Raw genomic sequence first — 19,907 nt, 5'->3', positions numbered from 1 at the left:
AGGATCACCTGACAATTTACTGCATGGATGACTTCAATGCGATGAAGCAGTGCATGATACACGGAGAGATTTGAATAAACACAGCTTCACACTTCTGACAACATTTACTCAAAGTTTTCAAATATATTTAAATGTGAATGAATCAAAATTAGGAACATTCTTTATCAACTCTCCATCGAGAAATAATTAAGAAAACACTTAAGAAATGAAGTAACCTCGGGATGTTTTTTTTCCATCTATATATAGACAAAGTTCTATATGTCGTTTTACCGGTAGCTATATCAACTGTTTTGTCATGTCATTGTACAAACGTGTGTTAACTTTAAAGCAAAAATTGAGAACTAGTTTTATTTGCGACATAAACTTTGGAGAAAATCAGGTGTGTTTGTGTTGACACTTTGATAACAACAGGCTTGGTGTGTGTTATGTATCTACTTTATCTTATTTCATCATCAATCAAAGGTAAGTACTTGGTGTATCTATTTAAGTATGGTTTAGTGACCAAACGATACTACATCTACTCTGTTTGCCTTCAAACATGTATGATTTAAAATCTGTTTCTTCATTATTGTTCAGTGTTGTCTGAATGCATATTAGCAAGGTTGTTGACATCAGCTATGTAGAATTGAATCTTCTCTCCCCCAATGCAAAATCGAAAAAAAAAATCCTGATTCGAAAATTGGAGTTTTTTTCTACGGGAATGTTTCACTTGTTCACAATTTTTGAAACACATGTGTCCACATGAAATATCCAAGATAAATACACGTAATCATTGTTCTGAAATACTACAGCCGAAAAAAAATTGAATTTCATATTGTTGTGTGCAAAAGTCGTCATACTGAATTGCAATGATGCGTTTCTCAGAAATGAGACTCGGGAAAGCGATTTTCATATGTGAAATATGAAAATTTGTTCTTACTGGCCAATCTTTTCGAGCATTCTTGATTAATCATACAGAATTCTGCCTTAATTATGGGCTTAAAAGATCCCCGAAATATCGCTGAGGTCCGTGCGCTAAAAGACAAGAACAAAATGATCAAATTTGGATCAATATGAGGTCCGTACAGTACAGTATTAATTTTAGAAATGCACAGAGCATAATCGCATGAGGTAAAATGATTCCATTTACAGTAGGTTGTATAGTTTGTATTATTAGTTTCTTAATTTGTGCTCACTAGTTTTCTTGTTGATTGTCAACACAACTGTGACAAGGATTACATCAATAACATGTCTCTAAAGGGTTTACATTAAGCTGTTCTAACTTTGTCGGTATTCGTGTCACACCCACTGTTTATAAGCCGTACGATACATACCCTGTGACATTGGACAAGGCATAATATCAATATACATCAATAATAAGCCGAATTGGTTTTACATTTGAAGAGTTAGATAGATGATTATATCTTTGTTATACTTTACTAGACCGCTGTGGTGTTACCAGACCGTGTGTTAGGTAGTCGGGTGGCGCAGTGGTAATGCACTCGCCTTTCACCTAGCCGACCGGGGTTCGATTCCCGGAACAGACGTGAAAAACCCGACCACGTGGGTTTTCCCCGGGTACTCCGGTTTCCTCCCACAATAAGATCCCTCGCGCGCTTACATCCGGGCCAACAAGAGTGATAAGTATAAGTTAACTTGTTTCGCAATTGGAAAATAAATAAAGTTTATATTAACACCGTAACGTCCAGGATTTTTTTATGACACTTACGAAAATCTGTCATTTTGCTTCAACATGAATTTTCACCCTTTTCCAGTCAACTGTTTTGGTAAGCAACCTATATATTTAGAAACAAGGGAATATAAGTTTTCAAATTTTTAGACAAAAATCACATTTTACGGATAATGACGTTACTATAGCAACCAGAATATGTAAACACTTGAATAAAAATCAATTTGCTATCATTAGCAAATGTTTTCGATGTTGGAAGTGAATAAAAAAAATACGTCCGCAATTCATAATATTGTGAACTGCTATTAACTATTATTAATAAGAACATAAAAATATGTATATGCCAGAAATGTACTGATTCGTGTTTGTTGCCATGGTTACTAGCTCGTTTTTCAAAAATTTGATGTTGTTGAAATAAGCCCATTTCATTTTAATCTGCCCAAATTTCTTTACATCAGAAAAGCTTTGTGTAACATAATTAACAGTTTAGTCAACCAACAGAATATATAACAGGAAACTGAAAAAACATATTTGTTAGAATTTTGCAACAAAATTATTTCTTTTCGGATTTTTTTTTTTTTTTTTTTTTGCTGTGGCAACCAAAATTGTTCAGATCAGTTCTTTATTCTCATAACTTAATACATAAGTGTTGAGAAGGTACAACATGTGATTATACAGTAATGTATAGATAGCCTACACATTCTATACAATGTACAACAGGTTACCCAGGAGGGTTTTGTTTATCTTTAAGAATAGTAAGAAATTTACATAGGTTGTGCAATGTACTGAAGCTTCAACAGTTCATCAAGTTGTAGAAATTAATACAATTTGGTATGTTACGATATCGAGGGTGAATATATAAATTTCTGTACTGTACCAGTTCTGGATTTTGGCATTTAAATATATAATGGAATTCATCCCATATTTCATTTGAATCACATATCAAACACTTCCTGTCTTCTCTGGGTACATTTCTCCGTCTTCCAGTTTCTATGGGGAGATTGAAGTTACATGTAAAAACAATTTATATCAGGAAGCATGAAATGAAAAGTTATTTTATACACATTGTGTAAGTTCTCACGTATATACGTATTTCGTCACGTATCTATTGATTAATATTGTTTTACCTCATGTTATACATTTTCATGTATCTGAGGATCCAATAAACTTGAAACTTGAAACTTAATATGTCTAAATTACAAGCTTGATTGACTATTTATTTTTTGTAATGGTAGACATGGATTAACCTGATAAAATCTTTTATGTTACCTCAGTTTAACCACTTATTTATTTCACTGCCAAATCCTGATGTCTATTTCTTGAATAACTTTAGCACCATTCTTTGTATTTTTTGTGGAACGTTAAAACAGATAAAGTTGAGAGAGATATTATTATCAAAGGTTATTGTGAAGGGGGACTTAAAATGGTAAATTTAAGATCTTTCATTGATTCTTTAAAACTGGGATGGATAAGGAGATTATATCATAAATCAGTAAATGGCAAGTAATTTTAGATTCTTAAACTAATTTACACATGTTGTCTAACTGTGGAAGTGATTACATCAAAGTTTGTTTAAACAGAAGTTTTGGGACGATGTACTCCAGGCATGAACAAAACTGAATTTGACAGTTGAGATAAGATATATGCATGAAAATCATGTCTTGAAAACTCCATTAGGGTTTAATAAAAATCTGAATGTAGGGAATGATACTATATTTCCCAAAACATGGTATGGTACAGGTATTACCACTATAAATGACTTGACAAAAACTTTAACACTCTCACCCTTTATCCTCTAAAAGAATTCAATCAATCTAACACTTTCTTAAATATCATGGTATAATATCTACTATAAGAAAATATTTATCTAAGATCAATCACAAACATCCTTTGTTTCCTTATAGTATTGAACTATTTATTAAAAACAACAAAGGATCAGAATATTGGTATAACACTCTCATCAAAATGATTCTGTTCCTGCTAGTAGGATGAAATGGGCAGAGTTACTTCAGTTCAACTATCTGACATGGAAAGAAATCTATAAGATTCCCTTTTCAGTAACTAAATATACAAACAACAGTGGTTACAGTTTAGATTAGTTCACCATATTTTAACCATACATTATTTAATGTTGTCCCTTTTGTAATGAAGAGCTAGAAACTATAATTGTTATATTCTAATTCACTTCGTTCAAACGAACATAAAAAATTTATCATATAGACTCAATACCAATATATGGGCGTGGCCTTCAACGGTCCACCTTTCTCCTTTAATTTTTTTTTTTTTACAATGAAATCGACAAACGCCGTCCAATGTTCGTAATGGTACATGTACATCTGAGTTAAGTGACACCTGCAATTACAATGTAAATATAAATATAAAAATGTTATCTGGTGGACCGTCCAGACTCGAATGATATATGGTATCATTTCACTTTACCATTACAACTCTTGACACGCAAATTATACGTGAATCACGTGCAGTCTCATAACCTTCAAGGTCTATGCAAAATACTTGTAATACCCTTTATACACCCGACACACGTGTCACTGTTTACTAACATTGGTGTCACGTGACTATGATAAATTCATAACCTAGAGACAATCTTAGGTGTATAAGTTATTATCCTTCAACAATGAAACTTTTCCCTTTTGAATTCTTAATACCAAATCATAATCCGACAAGTAATAGAACTGACAATGTAATTGTACTTATTGTCACACACTATGTTTACAAAACTAGATGTCTACACAAAAGGCTTAGTATAAACAAACTTGTAAACAACACAAATGATACTTTACTGTACAAAACTCTACAGTGAACAGTTAAGATAGTGAGGAAAAAAACAAAATTTGTAAATGAGAGGAAGATCATGAAGACTAATGTTAACACTTATTGATTATGTCTCTGAAACTCCTCGTCATATTTTGATAACAGTATTCCCTAAACCAAAAAGTACACTGTCTTAATATTTAGTTGTAGCAACAAGAAATTGTTTGTATTTTTCAAAATAGCTTTTAAAATAAACCAGATTTTTTTCTCCTTTTTCTTCTTCTATCTCCCCGCTCTACGTACGTACCTACATATATCTGTGAGGAAATGTATAACGTCAGCGGGTTCGGGTGAGGTTTGGCTATAGTATGTTACGGATGAATAGAAAAAAAAATTATATAAGGTAAAATATAGAGAGCGCTTTAGGGTATTGTGTGTGGTAATTCAACCCTAACAAGCTTTAAACTTTAAACAGAGGGTGGCTTGAACTTCATTAACCACAATACATTTACCGCACCCCGCAGGGAGAACTGCCGATCCGTTAAAGGGATTAACGTGATTTTGACCGACAAAAATATCGTTTTAAGCTTTCAGGTGGAAATAAAATCATACTTAAAATCTTAAATAATTCAAATTAATTTAACAAACATATACTTTAATGGTTTGAAACGCATATAATAAATATCTCGTTGAAAAATTACAATTTCAACCATTCAACTTAGAGCACGTTTGTTCTCCAGTGTACCTGATTTCCGGTTTAACCTTCGGGAACTTTCGTTTGTTACCCTCAAAGCCACTTTACATAATGTCAGGATAAGGACATGTTCTCAAGTAATGCCTTCATTAAAACTTCATTTTGTACGTCAGTATCAAAGAACCTGTTTTAACAAGTTTCGGCTAAATGTGTTTTTATAGGCCTCTTTATCTGTAGGCGTTAGTCTTTTAATCAGTTAGCGTAAGAATTTGTTTCCGTTGTTTCTGAACGAAGTGTTTTTACTGTCTGTACTGAAGCATTACCCGATTGTGGAACAATATCTCAGTGAAAGCCAAGCTATTGTTGATAGGTTGCAACAGGTGCGTTGACACAGTTAGGCGAGATCCCATTGGTCAGTGGCCGAAATGCTACTCAATGTCATATGAAAAATAGAATTGGATTGGTTAAGAGACATTTCGAGAATTCTTTACCAGTAGTGTCAACGGCTGTTCTTGTCACTTTCGAACATGACGCCGATGAATAAAGACAAATAAGAATTCTCGTTATTGTCTTAAGGTAGGAACTTTCCGTTTTTGTCATTTTTTTTATATTTTTGATGGTTTTAAGATATATACTTAGTTTTCATTTGTCCTTTTATTCAGGTTTATCTAAATAAGTACGTTTGCTTTTCATAAAAGTTAGCTTGAGTCAATTTAGCTTTATTTTCATTAAAGTCTCGTTTAAAGTTATATTTCACAGTGGAAAGTCCACTAATAGTATTGGGCTTTGTAGCGTTTGTTTTATAATGGACTTTGCTTTAAACTTTTCTGTATCGTATGATTTTATGAATTTTTAGTTATTAAATACATCTTATTAGCTTCGGGTGAAAATATATATTGCAAAGTACCTTTTAGGTAACTAAATAGCTAATCCTATCAGATTGCAATCTTGAAATTTATTTTATTTTGTTTTTCATTCATATGAGCTTTTTTAATTTATTTTCATTCCGGATATTTCGACCAGTATCGTATTTCGTATTTATGAATATATTTTCCGGAAACTTAGTATCCGCCTACCTTAGTTTACGTGACATTGGTGCACTAAGAGCTAATTCACCCGTGTCACAATTTCATTTAAATACATATGTATATTGATTTTCTGACTTATTATGTATAACAGAACAGTCTCAGCAGTGTTTACGATTTTAAAACTGAATGTTCTAAAGCATTTTATGATTTGTTAATTGACAGAACGAAAAACTCTCAATAAGAAAGAGAAAAGAAATAGGCAGATGAGAGCATTCTGTTTTAAATAATGAAAACTGATTTAACATATAGCACAGCCTTCACAAATGCGACTAACACTAAATTGTCTTCCATCACATTTTGACTCTAAACTCATTTCCTTTTTAAAGCAGAGATAACAGATAGTCCTCTCGACAATCGCTGTAACTCTGAAACGGATACTCTTGTACATTTATTTTGGATATGTTATCAGAGACGTTATTCATACATTTTCTGTTACCATGAAAACAGATAACCCTCTACACAAATTTCGGTTTTTCTGGGCCAGTGCTCTGAAACCAATTGTGTTTTTTCCGTTTTATCAGTGGAGCGCGGGGATAATGTCACGCTTTGCGTTGTCTTGTCGTCTTTTGTTCTTCTTTGTTTGTCTTCATGTTGTATGATTGGATGTGTATGACTTATTTACATAGGGAAACTTTATTATAACAACTTATAAAAATCACACCTGTTGAAAGCATGCGAGGGATCTCTGGGAGGAAACCCGTATCCCTTCAGGGAATCGAACCCCGGACGGCTAGCCGAAAGACAAGTGTCTTGCAACTGTGCCACCAAACTACCACCTGATCATGATGATGCATTGTTTTCTAGAAGAAGTAGAAGAAGAAGAAGAAGAAGAAGATGATGATGATGATGATGATGATGATGACGACGACGACGACGACGACGCTTTTAGGCAGTGCCTATTTCATATTCTTATCATTTGTTAACCAACTTGCACTCGCTTTTAGGCAGTGCCTATTTCATATTCTTATCATTTGTTAACCAACTTGCACTCGCTTTTAGGCAGTGCCTATTTCATATTCTTATCATTTGTTAACCAACTTGCACTCGCTTTTAGGCAGTGCCTATTTCATATTCTTATCATTTGTTAACCAACTTGCACTCGCTTTTAGGCAGTGCCTATTTCATATTCTTATCATTTGTTAACCAACTTGCACTCGCTTTTAGGCAGTGCCTATTTCATATTCTTATCATTTGTTAACCAACTTGCACTCGCTTTTAGGCAGTGCCTATTTCATATTCTTATCATGTTAGAGCATATTGGTTAAACTACATGGTTGGCTTTGTATTTGTCCTAGAACCAATTATTTGACTAAGATTCACAATTTACCATATGGAAGTGTGATTGTTTACCCATATAGCTTCACATGATGGGTAGATGATAAGAGCACCACCTAGACCCTGCAACTAGGAGACAAACAGACAGTGGCGTCAGGACCGAACAGCATTATATACTAACGGAAAAAAGAAACGCAAGTTTTTGTCCGGTGGTAAATATTTCAAATGTTTAATGGATGATCATATCATCGTTATGCTGTTTATATTAATTCCTCATTACTGATTAAAATTGGATAAGTTCTGTTGTCTTAACACAGACGGCGTTGGCATGGATAGCGTTTAAACGTGGATACCCTACGCCATTTCCGAGAAACAGGAGAACACGGGTGTGTTCCCTTTACGCCAACTTTCTCAAAAACACATATGGCAGTTGGTGTTGTTTTTACCATTTAAGTCAAAAAAATTGGGGTACCTCATGGGGGCTCTGGGGCTACTGTGGAGTAGTTACCTGTGACTTGATAATATTTAGCCATAAATGGGGATATTTTCAGATTTTGAATTGAGAATTAAATTGAAATGTTAAATGGTATATTATTTAAATTTAACGAGAAAAAAGAATTATTTGAAATTTATATTGTTCAATAAAAAAAAAGGATTATTTGAAAATTATATTATTTAACAATAGAAAAAAAACATTATTACTTATCACACTGAACAGTCCAAGCCAACTGCACTCTGTATAAATACAGCGACTGCATCATACTTTATATTCATACTTTCACACCATTTATTGTTATATTTAGTTGTTTTAACTACTGTAGCACAGATTATAACTGATGATGAGAAGTACAAGCTGATAACCTGAATACTTATCACACTGAATACTCCAAGCCAACTGTACTCTGTATAAATACAGCGACTGCATCATACTTTATATTCATACTTTCACACCATTTATTGTTATATTTAGTTGTTTAAACTACTGTAGCACAGATTATAACTGATGATAAGTCCAAGCTGATAACCTGAATACTTGTCACACTGAACACTCCAAGCCAACTGCACTCTGTATAAATACAGCGACTGCATCATACTTTAAATTTATAGTGAAACACTCATATCAAGTAACATGGCAAAAGCACAGCTGAATTTGAAGTTCGTAATTAACAAGAAAGGGGGCCAGAATTTAGCCTATAATGGTTTCATCTACAGAATCATACGCAGAAATGGTGAAAAATCTTGTCGAGGATCCCTCTCTGCCCTTAACAACATACCAGTTGCTTTTGGAAAACAGGAACACAACCATCCAGCAGATCATGCAGAAGTTGTAGCACAGCAGATCAGAAACAGCATCACCAAGTGATATCTTGAAGAAGTCGGACCCATACCAGCAATATACGGAGAAGAACTCCGCAAGCTCCGAGATGAAGAATGGGATGAAGACTGCAAAGCGGTGGTACAGCGACTGCCTACCTTCAATACAGCCAAGTCGTCACTCTACAGAGCCCGCCGAAAGGAAACCCCAGCGCTACCAAAGACTCTTTCTGACATCAGACTGGAAGGGAAGTGGACAGAAACATCAACCGGAGACAGATTTCTTCTTTTTGACGACGGAGACAGTAGAACCGAATTATAGCCTTCGCCACTACGGAGAACCTACGATTTCTCTCAACTGCCGACACATTCTACTGTGATGGAACATTTTACACGTGCCCGAGCTTGTGTCATCAGATATACAGCATCCGTGTGGTTATTGATGGAAGGATGACGCCAGTCGTATTTGCGCTACTACCAGGAAAGAGTCAAAGAATCTACACTCGACTGTTTACCCTACTCAAGGAACACATGACTCAACTGTACCTGCATTTCGCCCCAACCCATGCATTCGCCGACTTTGAAGTAGCAGTACACAACGCCATTCGCCAGACATTCCCAGGAATCACCATGAAAGGCTGTTTTTTCCATTTCATACAGAGTGTATGGCAAAAAGCACAGACAACTGGACTGCAAACTCTATACCGGGACAACGAAGATGTTAGGGCCCTTATCCGCCGTGCAGCTGTTCTACCACTGGTACCCATGGACTGCATAGAAGACGTATGGTTACAGACACTAGAAGATCTAGAAGACGCTGAAGTACCACAGAACACAACACCTTTCACAGACTATGTTACAGAGCAGTGGGTGGAAGGAGACAGACCGTTGTGGAATCACTTCCAAACAGATGGACCACGAACTACAAACAACCTAGAAGCCTTGCACGGGAAACTAAAGAAGAAGGTGAAACACGCTCATCCGAATATATTTGCCATCATACAGACATTCAAGGAAATAGACAATGCCGACGTCATCAACAGAATGCAGAGAGAAGCTGGAGGAACCACCCGACCGCGTGCGAAGAAGTACTGCAACATTGACCCCCGCCTTACAACACTCAAAGAAAGATACGGAAACGGAACCATTGACCTGATGACCTACGCTGATTCAGCATCACATCTACTTTATCTTGGATATTAATTAGTGCTACATACGTGTTTATGAACATTCTAATAATTAGTGCTGTTAGGTATTTAATTTATGAAAATAGTGCTTGTATATCAAATATTGAAAATTGAAAATCAATTAATAAAATTTAGTTTAGTATGTATATGTTGAATTTAGTGCTACATTATAAAACAAAAAATAAAAAAATGATTTCTATGCTTAATTTAAATGATAATATGCTTATTAATGTTTATTAATTGTAATCTTCATATGGTCTATCATTAAACAGTTTATACATCTGGTGGTAGTGAGGAGGTATATGTGTAAATCTACTGACAGTTTATACATCTGGTGGTAGGGAGGAGGTATATGTGTAAATCTACAGACAGTTTATACATCTGGTGGTAGGGAGGAGGTATATGTGTAAATCTACAGACAGTTTATACATCTGGTGGTAGGGAGGAGGTATATGTGTAAATCTACAGACAGTTTATACATCTGGTGGTAGTGAGGAGGTATATGTGTAAATCTACTGACAGTTTATACATCTGGTGGTAGGGAGGAGGTATATGTGTAAATCTACATACCGTTTACACATCTGGTGGTAGGGAGGAGGTATATGTGTAAATCTACAGACAGTTTATACATCTGGTGGTAGGGAGGAGGTATATGTGTAAATCTACTGACAGTTTATACATCTGGTGGTAGGGAGGAGGTATATGTGTAAATCTACAGACAGTTTATACATCTGGTGGTAGTGAGGAGGTATATGTGTAAATCTACATACCGTTTACACATCTGGTGGTAGGGAGGAGGTATATGTGTAAATCTACAGACAGTTTATACTACAGACAGTTTATACATCTGGTGGTAGGGAGGAGGTATGTGTAAATCTACAGACAGTTTATACATCTGGTGGTAGGGAGGAGGTATATGTGTAAATCTACATACCGTTTATACATCTGGTGGTAGGGAGGAGGTATATGTGTAAATCTACATACCGTTTATACGTCTGGTAGCAGGGAGGGGATATATGTGTAAATCTACATACCGTTTACACATCTGGTGGTAGGGAGGAGGTATATGTGTAAATCTACAGACAGTTTATACATCTGGTGGTAAGGAGGAGGTATATGTGTAAATCTACTGACAGTTTATACATCTGGTGGTAGTGAGGAGGTATATGTGTAAATCTACTGACAGTTTATACATCTGGTGGTAGTGAGGAGGTATATGTGTAAATCTACAGACAGTTGATACATCTGGTGGTAGGGAGGAGGTATATGTGTAAATCTACAGACAGTTTATACATCTGGTGGTAGGGAGGAGGTATATGTGTAAATCTACTGACAGTTTATACATCTGGTGGTAGTGAGGAGGTATATGTGTAAATCTACAGACAGTTGATACATCTGGTGGTAGGGAGGAGGTATATGTGTAAATCTACTGACAGTTTATACATCTGGTGGTAGGGAGGAGGTATATGTGTAAATCTACAGACAGTTTATACATCTGGTGGTAGGGAGGAGGTATATGTGTAAATCTACTGACAGTTTATACATCTGGTGGTAGGGAGGAGGTATATGTGTAAATCTACAGACAGTTTATACATCTGGTGGTAGGGAGGAGGTATATGTGTTATATGTTTAAATCTACATACAGTTTATACATCTGGTGGTAGGGAGGAGGTATATGTGTAAATCTACAGACAGTTTATACATCTGGTGGTAGGGAGGAGGTATATGTGTAAATCTACAGACAGTTTATACATCTGGTGGTAGGGAGGAGGTATATGTGTAAATCTACAGACAGTTTATACATCTGGTGGTAGGGAGGAGGTATATGTGTAAATCTACAGACAGTTTATACATCTGGTGGTAGGGAGGAGGTATATGTGTAAATCTACAGACAGTTTATACATCTGTGTAAATATATGTGTAAATCTACATACCGTTTACACATCTGGTGGTAGGGAGGTGGTATATGTGTAAATCTACAGACAGTTTATACATCTGGTGGTAAGGAGGAGGTATATGTGTAAATCTACATACCGTTTATACATCTGGTGGTAGGGAGGAGGTATATGTGTAAATCTACATACCGTTTACACATCTGGTGGTAGGGAGGAGGTATATGTGTAAATCTACAGACAGTTGATACATCTGGTGGAAGTGAGGAGGTATATGTGTAAATCTACAGACAGTTGATACATCTTGTGGTAGTGAGGAGGTATATGTGTAAATCTACATACCGTTTATACGTCTGGTCGTAGGGAGGGGATATATGTGTAAATCTACATACCGTTTACACATCTGGTGGTAGGGAGGAGGTATATGTGTAAATCTACAGACAGTTTATCCATCTGGTCGTAGGGAGGGGATATATGTGTAAATCTACATACCGTTTACACATCTGGTGGTAGGGAGGAGGTATATGTGTAAATCTACAGACAGTTTATACATCTGGTGGTAGGGAGGAGGTATATGTGTAAATCTACAGACAGTTTATACATCTGGTGGTAGTGAGTAGGTATATGTGTAAAACTACTGACAGTTTATACATCTGGTGGTAAGGAGGAGGTATATGTGTAAATCTACTGACAGTTTATACATCTGGTGGTAGTGAGGAGGTATATGTGTAAATCTACATACCGTTTATACGTCTGGTCGTAGGGAGGGGATATATGTGTAAATCTACATACCGTTTACACATCTGGTGGTAGGGAGGAGGTATATGTGTAAATCTACAGACAGTTTATACATCTGGTGGTAGTGAGGAGGTATATGTGTAAATCTACAGACAGTTTATACATCTGGTGGTAGGGAGGAGGTATATGTGTAAATCTACAGACAGTTTATACATCTGGTGGTAGGGAGGAGGTATATGTGTAAATCTACAGACAGTTTATACATCTGGTGGTAGGGAGGAGGTATATGTGTAAATCTACAGACAGTTTATACATCTGGTGGTAGGGAGGAGGTATATGTGTAAATCTACAGACAGTTTATACATCTGGTGGTAGGGAGGAGGTATATGTGTAAATCTACAGTTTATACATCTGGTGGTAGGGAGGAGGTATATGTGTAAATCTACAGACTACAGACATCTATATGTGTAAATCTACATACCGTTTACACATCTGGTGGTAGGGAGGAGGTATATGTGTAAATCTACAGACAGTTTATACATCTGGTGGTAGGGAGGAGGTATATGTGTAAATCTACTGACAGTTTATACATCTGGTGGTAGGGAGGAGGTATATGTGTAAATCTACAGACAGTTTATACATCTGGTGGTAGGGAGGAGGTATATGTGTAAATCTACAGACAGTTGATACATCTGGTGGTAGGGAGGAGGTATATGTGTAAAACTACTGACAGTTTATACATCTGGTGGTAGGGAGGAGGTATATGTGTAAATCTACAGACAGTTTATACATCTGGTGGTAGGGAGGAGGTATATGTGTAAATCTACAGACAGTTTATACATCTGGTGGTAGGGAGGAGGTATATGTGTAAATCTACATACAGTTGATACATCTGGTGGTAGGGAGGAGGTATATGTGTAAATCTACAGACAGTTTATACATCTGGTGGTAGGGAGGAGGTATATGTGTAAATCTACAGACAGTTTATACATCTGGTGGTAGTGAGTAGGTATATGTGTAAATCTACAGACAGTTTATACATCTGGTGGTAGGGAGGAGGTATATGTGTAAATCTACTGACAGTTTATACATCTGGTGGTAGGGAGGAGGTATATGTGTAAATCTACAGACAGTTTATACATCTGGTGGTAGGGAGGAGGTATATGTGTAAATCTACAGACAGTTTATACATCTGGTGGTAGGGAGGAGGTATATGTGTAAATCTACAGACAGTTGATACATCTGGTGGTAGTGAGGAGGTATATGTGTAAATCTACAGACAGTTGATACATCTGGTGGTAGGGAGGAGGTATATGTATAAATCTACATACCGTTTATACGTCTGGTCGTAGGGAGGGGATATATGTGTAAATCTACATACCGTTTACACATCTGGTGGTAGGGAGGAGGTATATGTGTAAATCTACAGACAGTTTATACATCTGGTGGTAGGGAGGAGGTATATGTGTAAAGGTATATGTGTAAATCTACAGACAGTTTATACATCTGGTGGTAGTGAGGAGGTATATGTGTAAATCTACTGACAGTTTATACATCTGGTGGTAGGGAGGAGGTATATGTGTAAATCTACAGAGAGTTGATACATCTGGTGGTAGGGAGAAGGTATATGTGTAAATCTACATACCGTTTATACGTCTGGTAGCAGGGAGGGGATATATGTGTAAATCTACATACCGTTTACACATCTGGTGGTAGGGAGGAGGTATATGTGTAAATCTACAGACAGTTTATCCATCTGGTCGTAGGGAGGGGATATATGTGTAAATCTACATACAGTTTATACATCTGGTGGTAAGGATGAGGTATATGTGTTAATCTACTAACAGTTTATACATCTGGTGGTAGTGAGGAGGTATATGTGTAAATCTACAGACAGTTGATACATCTGGTGGTAGGGAGGAGGTATATGTATAAATCTACATACCGTTTATACGTCTGGTCGTAGGGAGGGGATATATGTGTAAATCTACATACCGTTTACACATCTGGTGGTAGGGAGGAGGTATATGTATAAATCTACAGACAGTTTATACCTCTGGTGGTAGTGAGGAGGTATATGTGTAAATCTACAAAGTAACTTACATCATTATCGCTATTTATAATGTAACCTGAACATGAACTATTTATATTTCAGCCTGTGAAGAAGTAAAGGTTTATGTGGGCACCGTATTGACATTATTTTATAACATGTAATCTGACGCCGGATTCTGCATAGAAAGTCTAGGTCACATGTCATTTTTATTATGTACCCCACTGAAATGATGTAGTGCTTCACACAGTATATCGGCTCAGCGATCTTTAAATGGGTTACTTATCAAGAATGAATTATGTAAATTGGGTTTTAACTATATTTGGGTAAGTCAGCATGTACCAAATGAAAACAAATTTGTTGAAATTCATGCACAACGTCAGCATGATGTTTTTATTCAGTAATGGCATGGCATGCATGGCTGACTCAATTCATGTACCCAACCCACTACCCACACTGTTATACTGACTCCAGGCCGATCAGTTCCTTTCTCCTTGCAGTATTAATGTTTCAAGGGGAAGATTCAAATGCCATTTTAAACGTCTTTGATATGACACGGGGCTGACGGGGATCATCATAATGTGTATGTATACAAAAAGGGAGGTAACTGGCATTTTAGCCACATGAAGGTTTGATGTCATTAATCTAATAATAACTGAAGATATCATCGGAAAACAAAAGTGCTGACGTCCGTACATCCGGCTGTTCGGATGGACAGACGGGCCGACGAACAGGGTGATTCCTATAGGGCTACCGCATCTCGATGTGGGGCCCTAATAATACCCAAATCGACATAACAATACAAAACAGAAGACTCAATATGTCCCCTTCATTTCGGACTTTATTACACTTCTTAAAGTTGTCAATAGTACAGTTTCGGCGCTTAATGTAATCAAAAAATTATCATTACATTAAACGTAACAGTTGCACCGCTTAATGTAATAAAAATAACTTTATTACATTAAGCGTAGCCGTTGCAACGCTTATTGTAATAATTATTACATTAAGCGCCGTTTTTACATTAAGAGTTGCATCAAGCTTTATTGAATATTTATTTTCAGATGTAACAACTCAGTATAGTAGAAATATAAAAAAAATCAATGTGTATACTCCATATGTGTATTAGTTGTCATGATGGTTGGTCATTTGAATGTCTAGACAACTGAAGATACCAACATGTCAACATAATCAAAACTCAAATTCTATACAACTAGAGCAAAATACGAACAAAAGAAAGGTTTACACGGGGACTACTGAAAAAGTGCAATGAGAATAAAACCATGTGTTCCGGAAGATTAAGCGTCTTCCTCTTCAACGACAACACCCGTAGTTTTCTTATTTTATTTTTTTACACATTACAAACATATATTGACACATTCTTACACACCTACACAGGCAAAGATACATACCCACACTCACTTATACATATACACAAACACTCATACATATGTATACACTGAACTATAGAACACATATCTATTATATTTGAGAGTATAATTATGATAGAAAGAAACATGCATACAAACATACATACAAACTTAATACATGCACACAAACATATGCACACGTGCTCGCATGAATTCACCTAGGTACACAGGAAAGCATGCATACTTAAACATATGAACAGAGAGAAACATACCTTCATAACAGATAACCCTATTTATTGAAAGAACATGCTGGTAAGTTCAAACTCTTCGCACTTTACTTATAGGAAATATATAAACATATACATATATTTAAGTTATATTTGATGAAAAAAACATAGGAAGAATACATTTTTTGCATATAAATATAGTGATACATTGTGTCACTGCCAATATTTTGTCTAGAATTTTATTTATTTTTTGTCTGAAAATGAAATATGATGAGGTTCCACAGTATAGATATCTATCCGATGAACAGTCACTGTTTTCAGCTATGGTTTCATCTTGACTCATAGAGGATATGCTGTAATATTAAAGGCTTTATACTTTCTTATATTTTTTTAAATGATAAAAATACCTGACCACATTAAACTCCTCAGTTTTATATTTCCCCTTGGCGATCAACTGTTCATCAAAGATCAAAGATTCATACGTCTTAGATAAGGATTTTTTTAACTCAGTCAAACTTGGATTTCTTTTCTGTCTAGAGCTATAGTAGATAAAAAAAATTAGAATGAATCATAATAATGTTGACTGGAACAGATTTTTGAAAGTCAGATGTTTTACCAACTAAGCACACCCGTCGTGTTAATTTTGGTCAATCCAAGTAAGTAATATCGCGTTCTGAAAACTAACGAGTATCAAATACGCCCAGTTTCATATTACACAAAGAAAAAGAATATTTCTCAATGAAATCACTATGGCGACCATTAAACCTCCCCATAATTTTCATCAACCTGCATCTTTTGAACCTCTCTCTTACGAGTTTAATCGTCAGTTGACGACTTCTTGCACGAAAATCATGATAATGGGAACAGGCCCTTGAATATCGAAGCAACTGTGACATGTAAATACAATAGGTTGGAGATGCAAGGATAATGCTGTCATGAACTGGAAAATTCGCGATAGGGAAATTCAAATTGAAATCATCACGCGTATCATAAAGCTTGATGAAAAGTTGTCCATGTTGGTTTTGTTGGAGGAAAAGATCGAGAAAGATAGATAGGCTGATGTAGAAAATTATGCCGTGTTCCTGATTCCGATTCTGGAGGATAGATACGATGGACGTGGTCAATAAATTTCTTGTTATTCAAAGACAAGACGTGTTCCGATGTAAGCGTATCTTGGTCACTCCAAGTAAGTAATGTCACGTCCTCATTTTAGAACAGGGTACAGCTTCATATCATGAAAATAAGTAGAATATCTTTCATTGGGATCACTTTGACGACTTTTGACTAAAACTTCCGTGTCATTTTTCATCAACCTGCATCATTTGAAACCCTGTGTTACGAGTTTTTCTTTTTATGAATTCGTGCAGGAAAATAGTGAAAAAAGAAGAGCTCCTTGAATATCGAAACAACTGTGATATGTAAACACTACAGTTTAGGGATGCAGGTATATTGCTATCCAGAAATGAGAAATTCACAAGAGGGAAATTGAAATCACCACTTTTATCATACAACTTGGTGGAAGTCAATCAACAGGGCACAGTTATTTCCTACAGGTATGCCAATAACCTGTTGGGAGATCATACCACCAAACTCGATAAAGATTCTTTCATCCAGAAACTCAATTACTTTTAGGATTTCGTTCTTCGTGTTTTTCTTCTTTGATTTGGATGAAATGCGCTTAGTATAGTTTACAACCATACATCGATACCGCCGTTCACCTTTCGTGGAATAGAAAACTCTCACGGCAAGGGAACAAAGGTGTTCTTTCAGATGGTAGGGTATAGAGTTGCAAAATAACATTTTCATGAAGAAAGGCGTTTAGAAGAAAGTGGTGAAGATTGATCAAAAGTTCTTTGAAGTTCTTTAAAATTCACAAATTAATTTTACTTCTTGAGTAACACTCACTATCACAATAAGGCTGTAACCGAGATTTCCTAGTTCTACGAATGGTAGTGACAAAGGTGTTGTTTAACAGCTAGACTAAGCTAAAGGTTATACAATAAAAACACCAATGAATACTGGCCTGGTTACGATGGCAACCTAATTTTTTAATGCACGTTTTATACGTTTACATCGTTTATACAATTAACAAGTTAGTTAACAATTAATAAATAAAGTCAGCTTTATATATTGGAGTGTTGCTACTACTGAACTTTACAAAAACTGATGTTTGTTTATTTAATGTTGTTAACTTGTTTATTTAGAATTACAACGCATAAAGTTCACTACTTAAATGTAAATATATACGTGGGTGCTCCCGGGAAAAATCCTGTGCGATTCTATCAATATGACTTGTACTGAGCCTGGCTGTAGACGCGTGACGCGATATATACCCAATAGCTGCACATGATACGTGTACGTTGGTAATGTGCAGTCAACCTTACCACAGAGAAAATTATGGAAGGCAAAGGCGGTGAGGTTTTTAAACGCTACATCTGCTTATGTAACTCATATAAGATATCAAATATCGTTTTATTCATGGTTTAATATGCAAATGAATATAACTGTAAATGGATTTATCACCATTCGCTGAGGAGGGTAATTTACATCCCTTTGTTAAAGTGTTGCCAGTTTGTTTTATGAATATCAAGCATTATACTGTTCCGCACAAAGAAACTTGAGCCCAAAAATAAGAGGAATATAATGAAATTAGTAAACAAGCTGTACATTGGATGAATAAGTAAGATTTTGTTCTCAACACGATTTTAGCGACATGTGTTTCAAACCACGGAAAAATGAGTTTGTTGTTTTTTTTTTCTATCGAAATCCCACAGGTAAATACTTGTTTCAGGCGTTGACGTTTCTTAAATGACCATGCTATATTTGTTTTATGAACATAACTTTACAAGTAGCCTGCTCTAAAGGTAATTCCATCGTAATCCTTATACATCGGTTTGATCGTTATAAATACCAGTGTTTTATTATAACAGATTAGGACTAGAACGGACATTGTTAACACCCAACATCATTGTTAAAAGGCCTGGATGTTTATACAACATACTCTGTGAGAAAGCGTCTGTCACTGTTTTAGAGTGTTATCTGTATACCATTGAAAGGAATATTTTAACTTAGAAATTTTGCTAGTAATAGGAATTCGGATTTATTTAATTCTCATCTGGTTGATAACCCTTCCCAACTCCCTTTCTGAACTAAGTGGTTTTATGTCAATAATTTACCTAAATATTTATTAATGATTCACACGCACGTAATGTGAATTCAACAGGTTTGCTCTCAGTCTGATTCAGAGAGACATCACTGATACTGGTCGCCGTTCTAATTTTATCTTACTATAAACCTTTTGCCTGGTTTGGATCCGCTTTTCATCCTTGTTTATCAGGCACAGAATTGTGTATGTATGGACAGTAAGTGTCTATCTTCATCCTTAAATACAGATGGACCAAACCTAGGGACAGCTGCATTATTGTCATTATCACCTTTCTAATATGTAATATGCTAACTGATGACAGTGTTACCTTTCTAATATGTAATATGCTAACTGATGAGAGTGTTACCTTTTCCTCTTTACACGTTATTGAAATAGTTAACATGTGCTTGATGATTCCTGTGAATTCCATACCTTTCATCTTATACCTGTGTCAGTATACTTGTTTATATCTTTATGTAGAGGGCTTTT

General features: G+C 35.8%; 1 protein-coding gene across 1 annotated transcript; it reads left to right on the top strand.

Moving 5' to 3' along the window:
- Window positions 1-9,262: 9,262 nt before the first annotated feature.
- LOC132545918 (uncharacterized) lies at window positions 9,263-10,015 on the top strand. Its single transcript, XM_060209600.1, has one exon. It carries the CDS (start codon window positions 9,263-9,265, stop codon window positions 10,013-10,015), a length of 753 nt encoding a protein of 250 aa, XP_060065583.1.
- Window positions 10,016-19,907: the final 9,892 nt, after the last annotated feature.

Source organism: Ylistrum balloti, unplaced genomic scaffold, assembly GCF_031769215.1.
Source record: "Ylistrum balloti isolate Yb309-2 unplaced genomic scaffold, AGI_CSIRO_Ybal_v1 Utg369602, whole genome shotgun sequence".
NCBI lineage: Eukaryota > Metazoa > Mollusca > Bivalvia > Pectinida > Pectinidae > Ylistrum > Ylistrum balloti.
This window is presented reverse-complemented; position numbering and strand designations above follow the sequence as displayed.

Coding starts and splice junctions, on each gene's coding strand:
- LOC132545918 (XM_060209600.1), top strand. CDS start 9,263: ATGACGCCAGTCGTATTTGCGCTACTACCAGGAAAGAGTCAAAGAATC.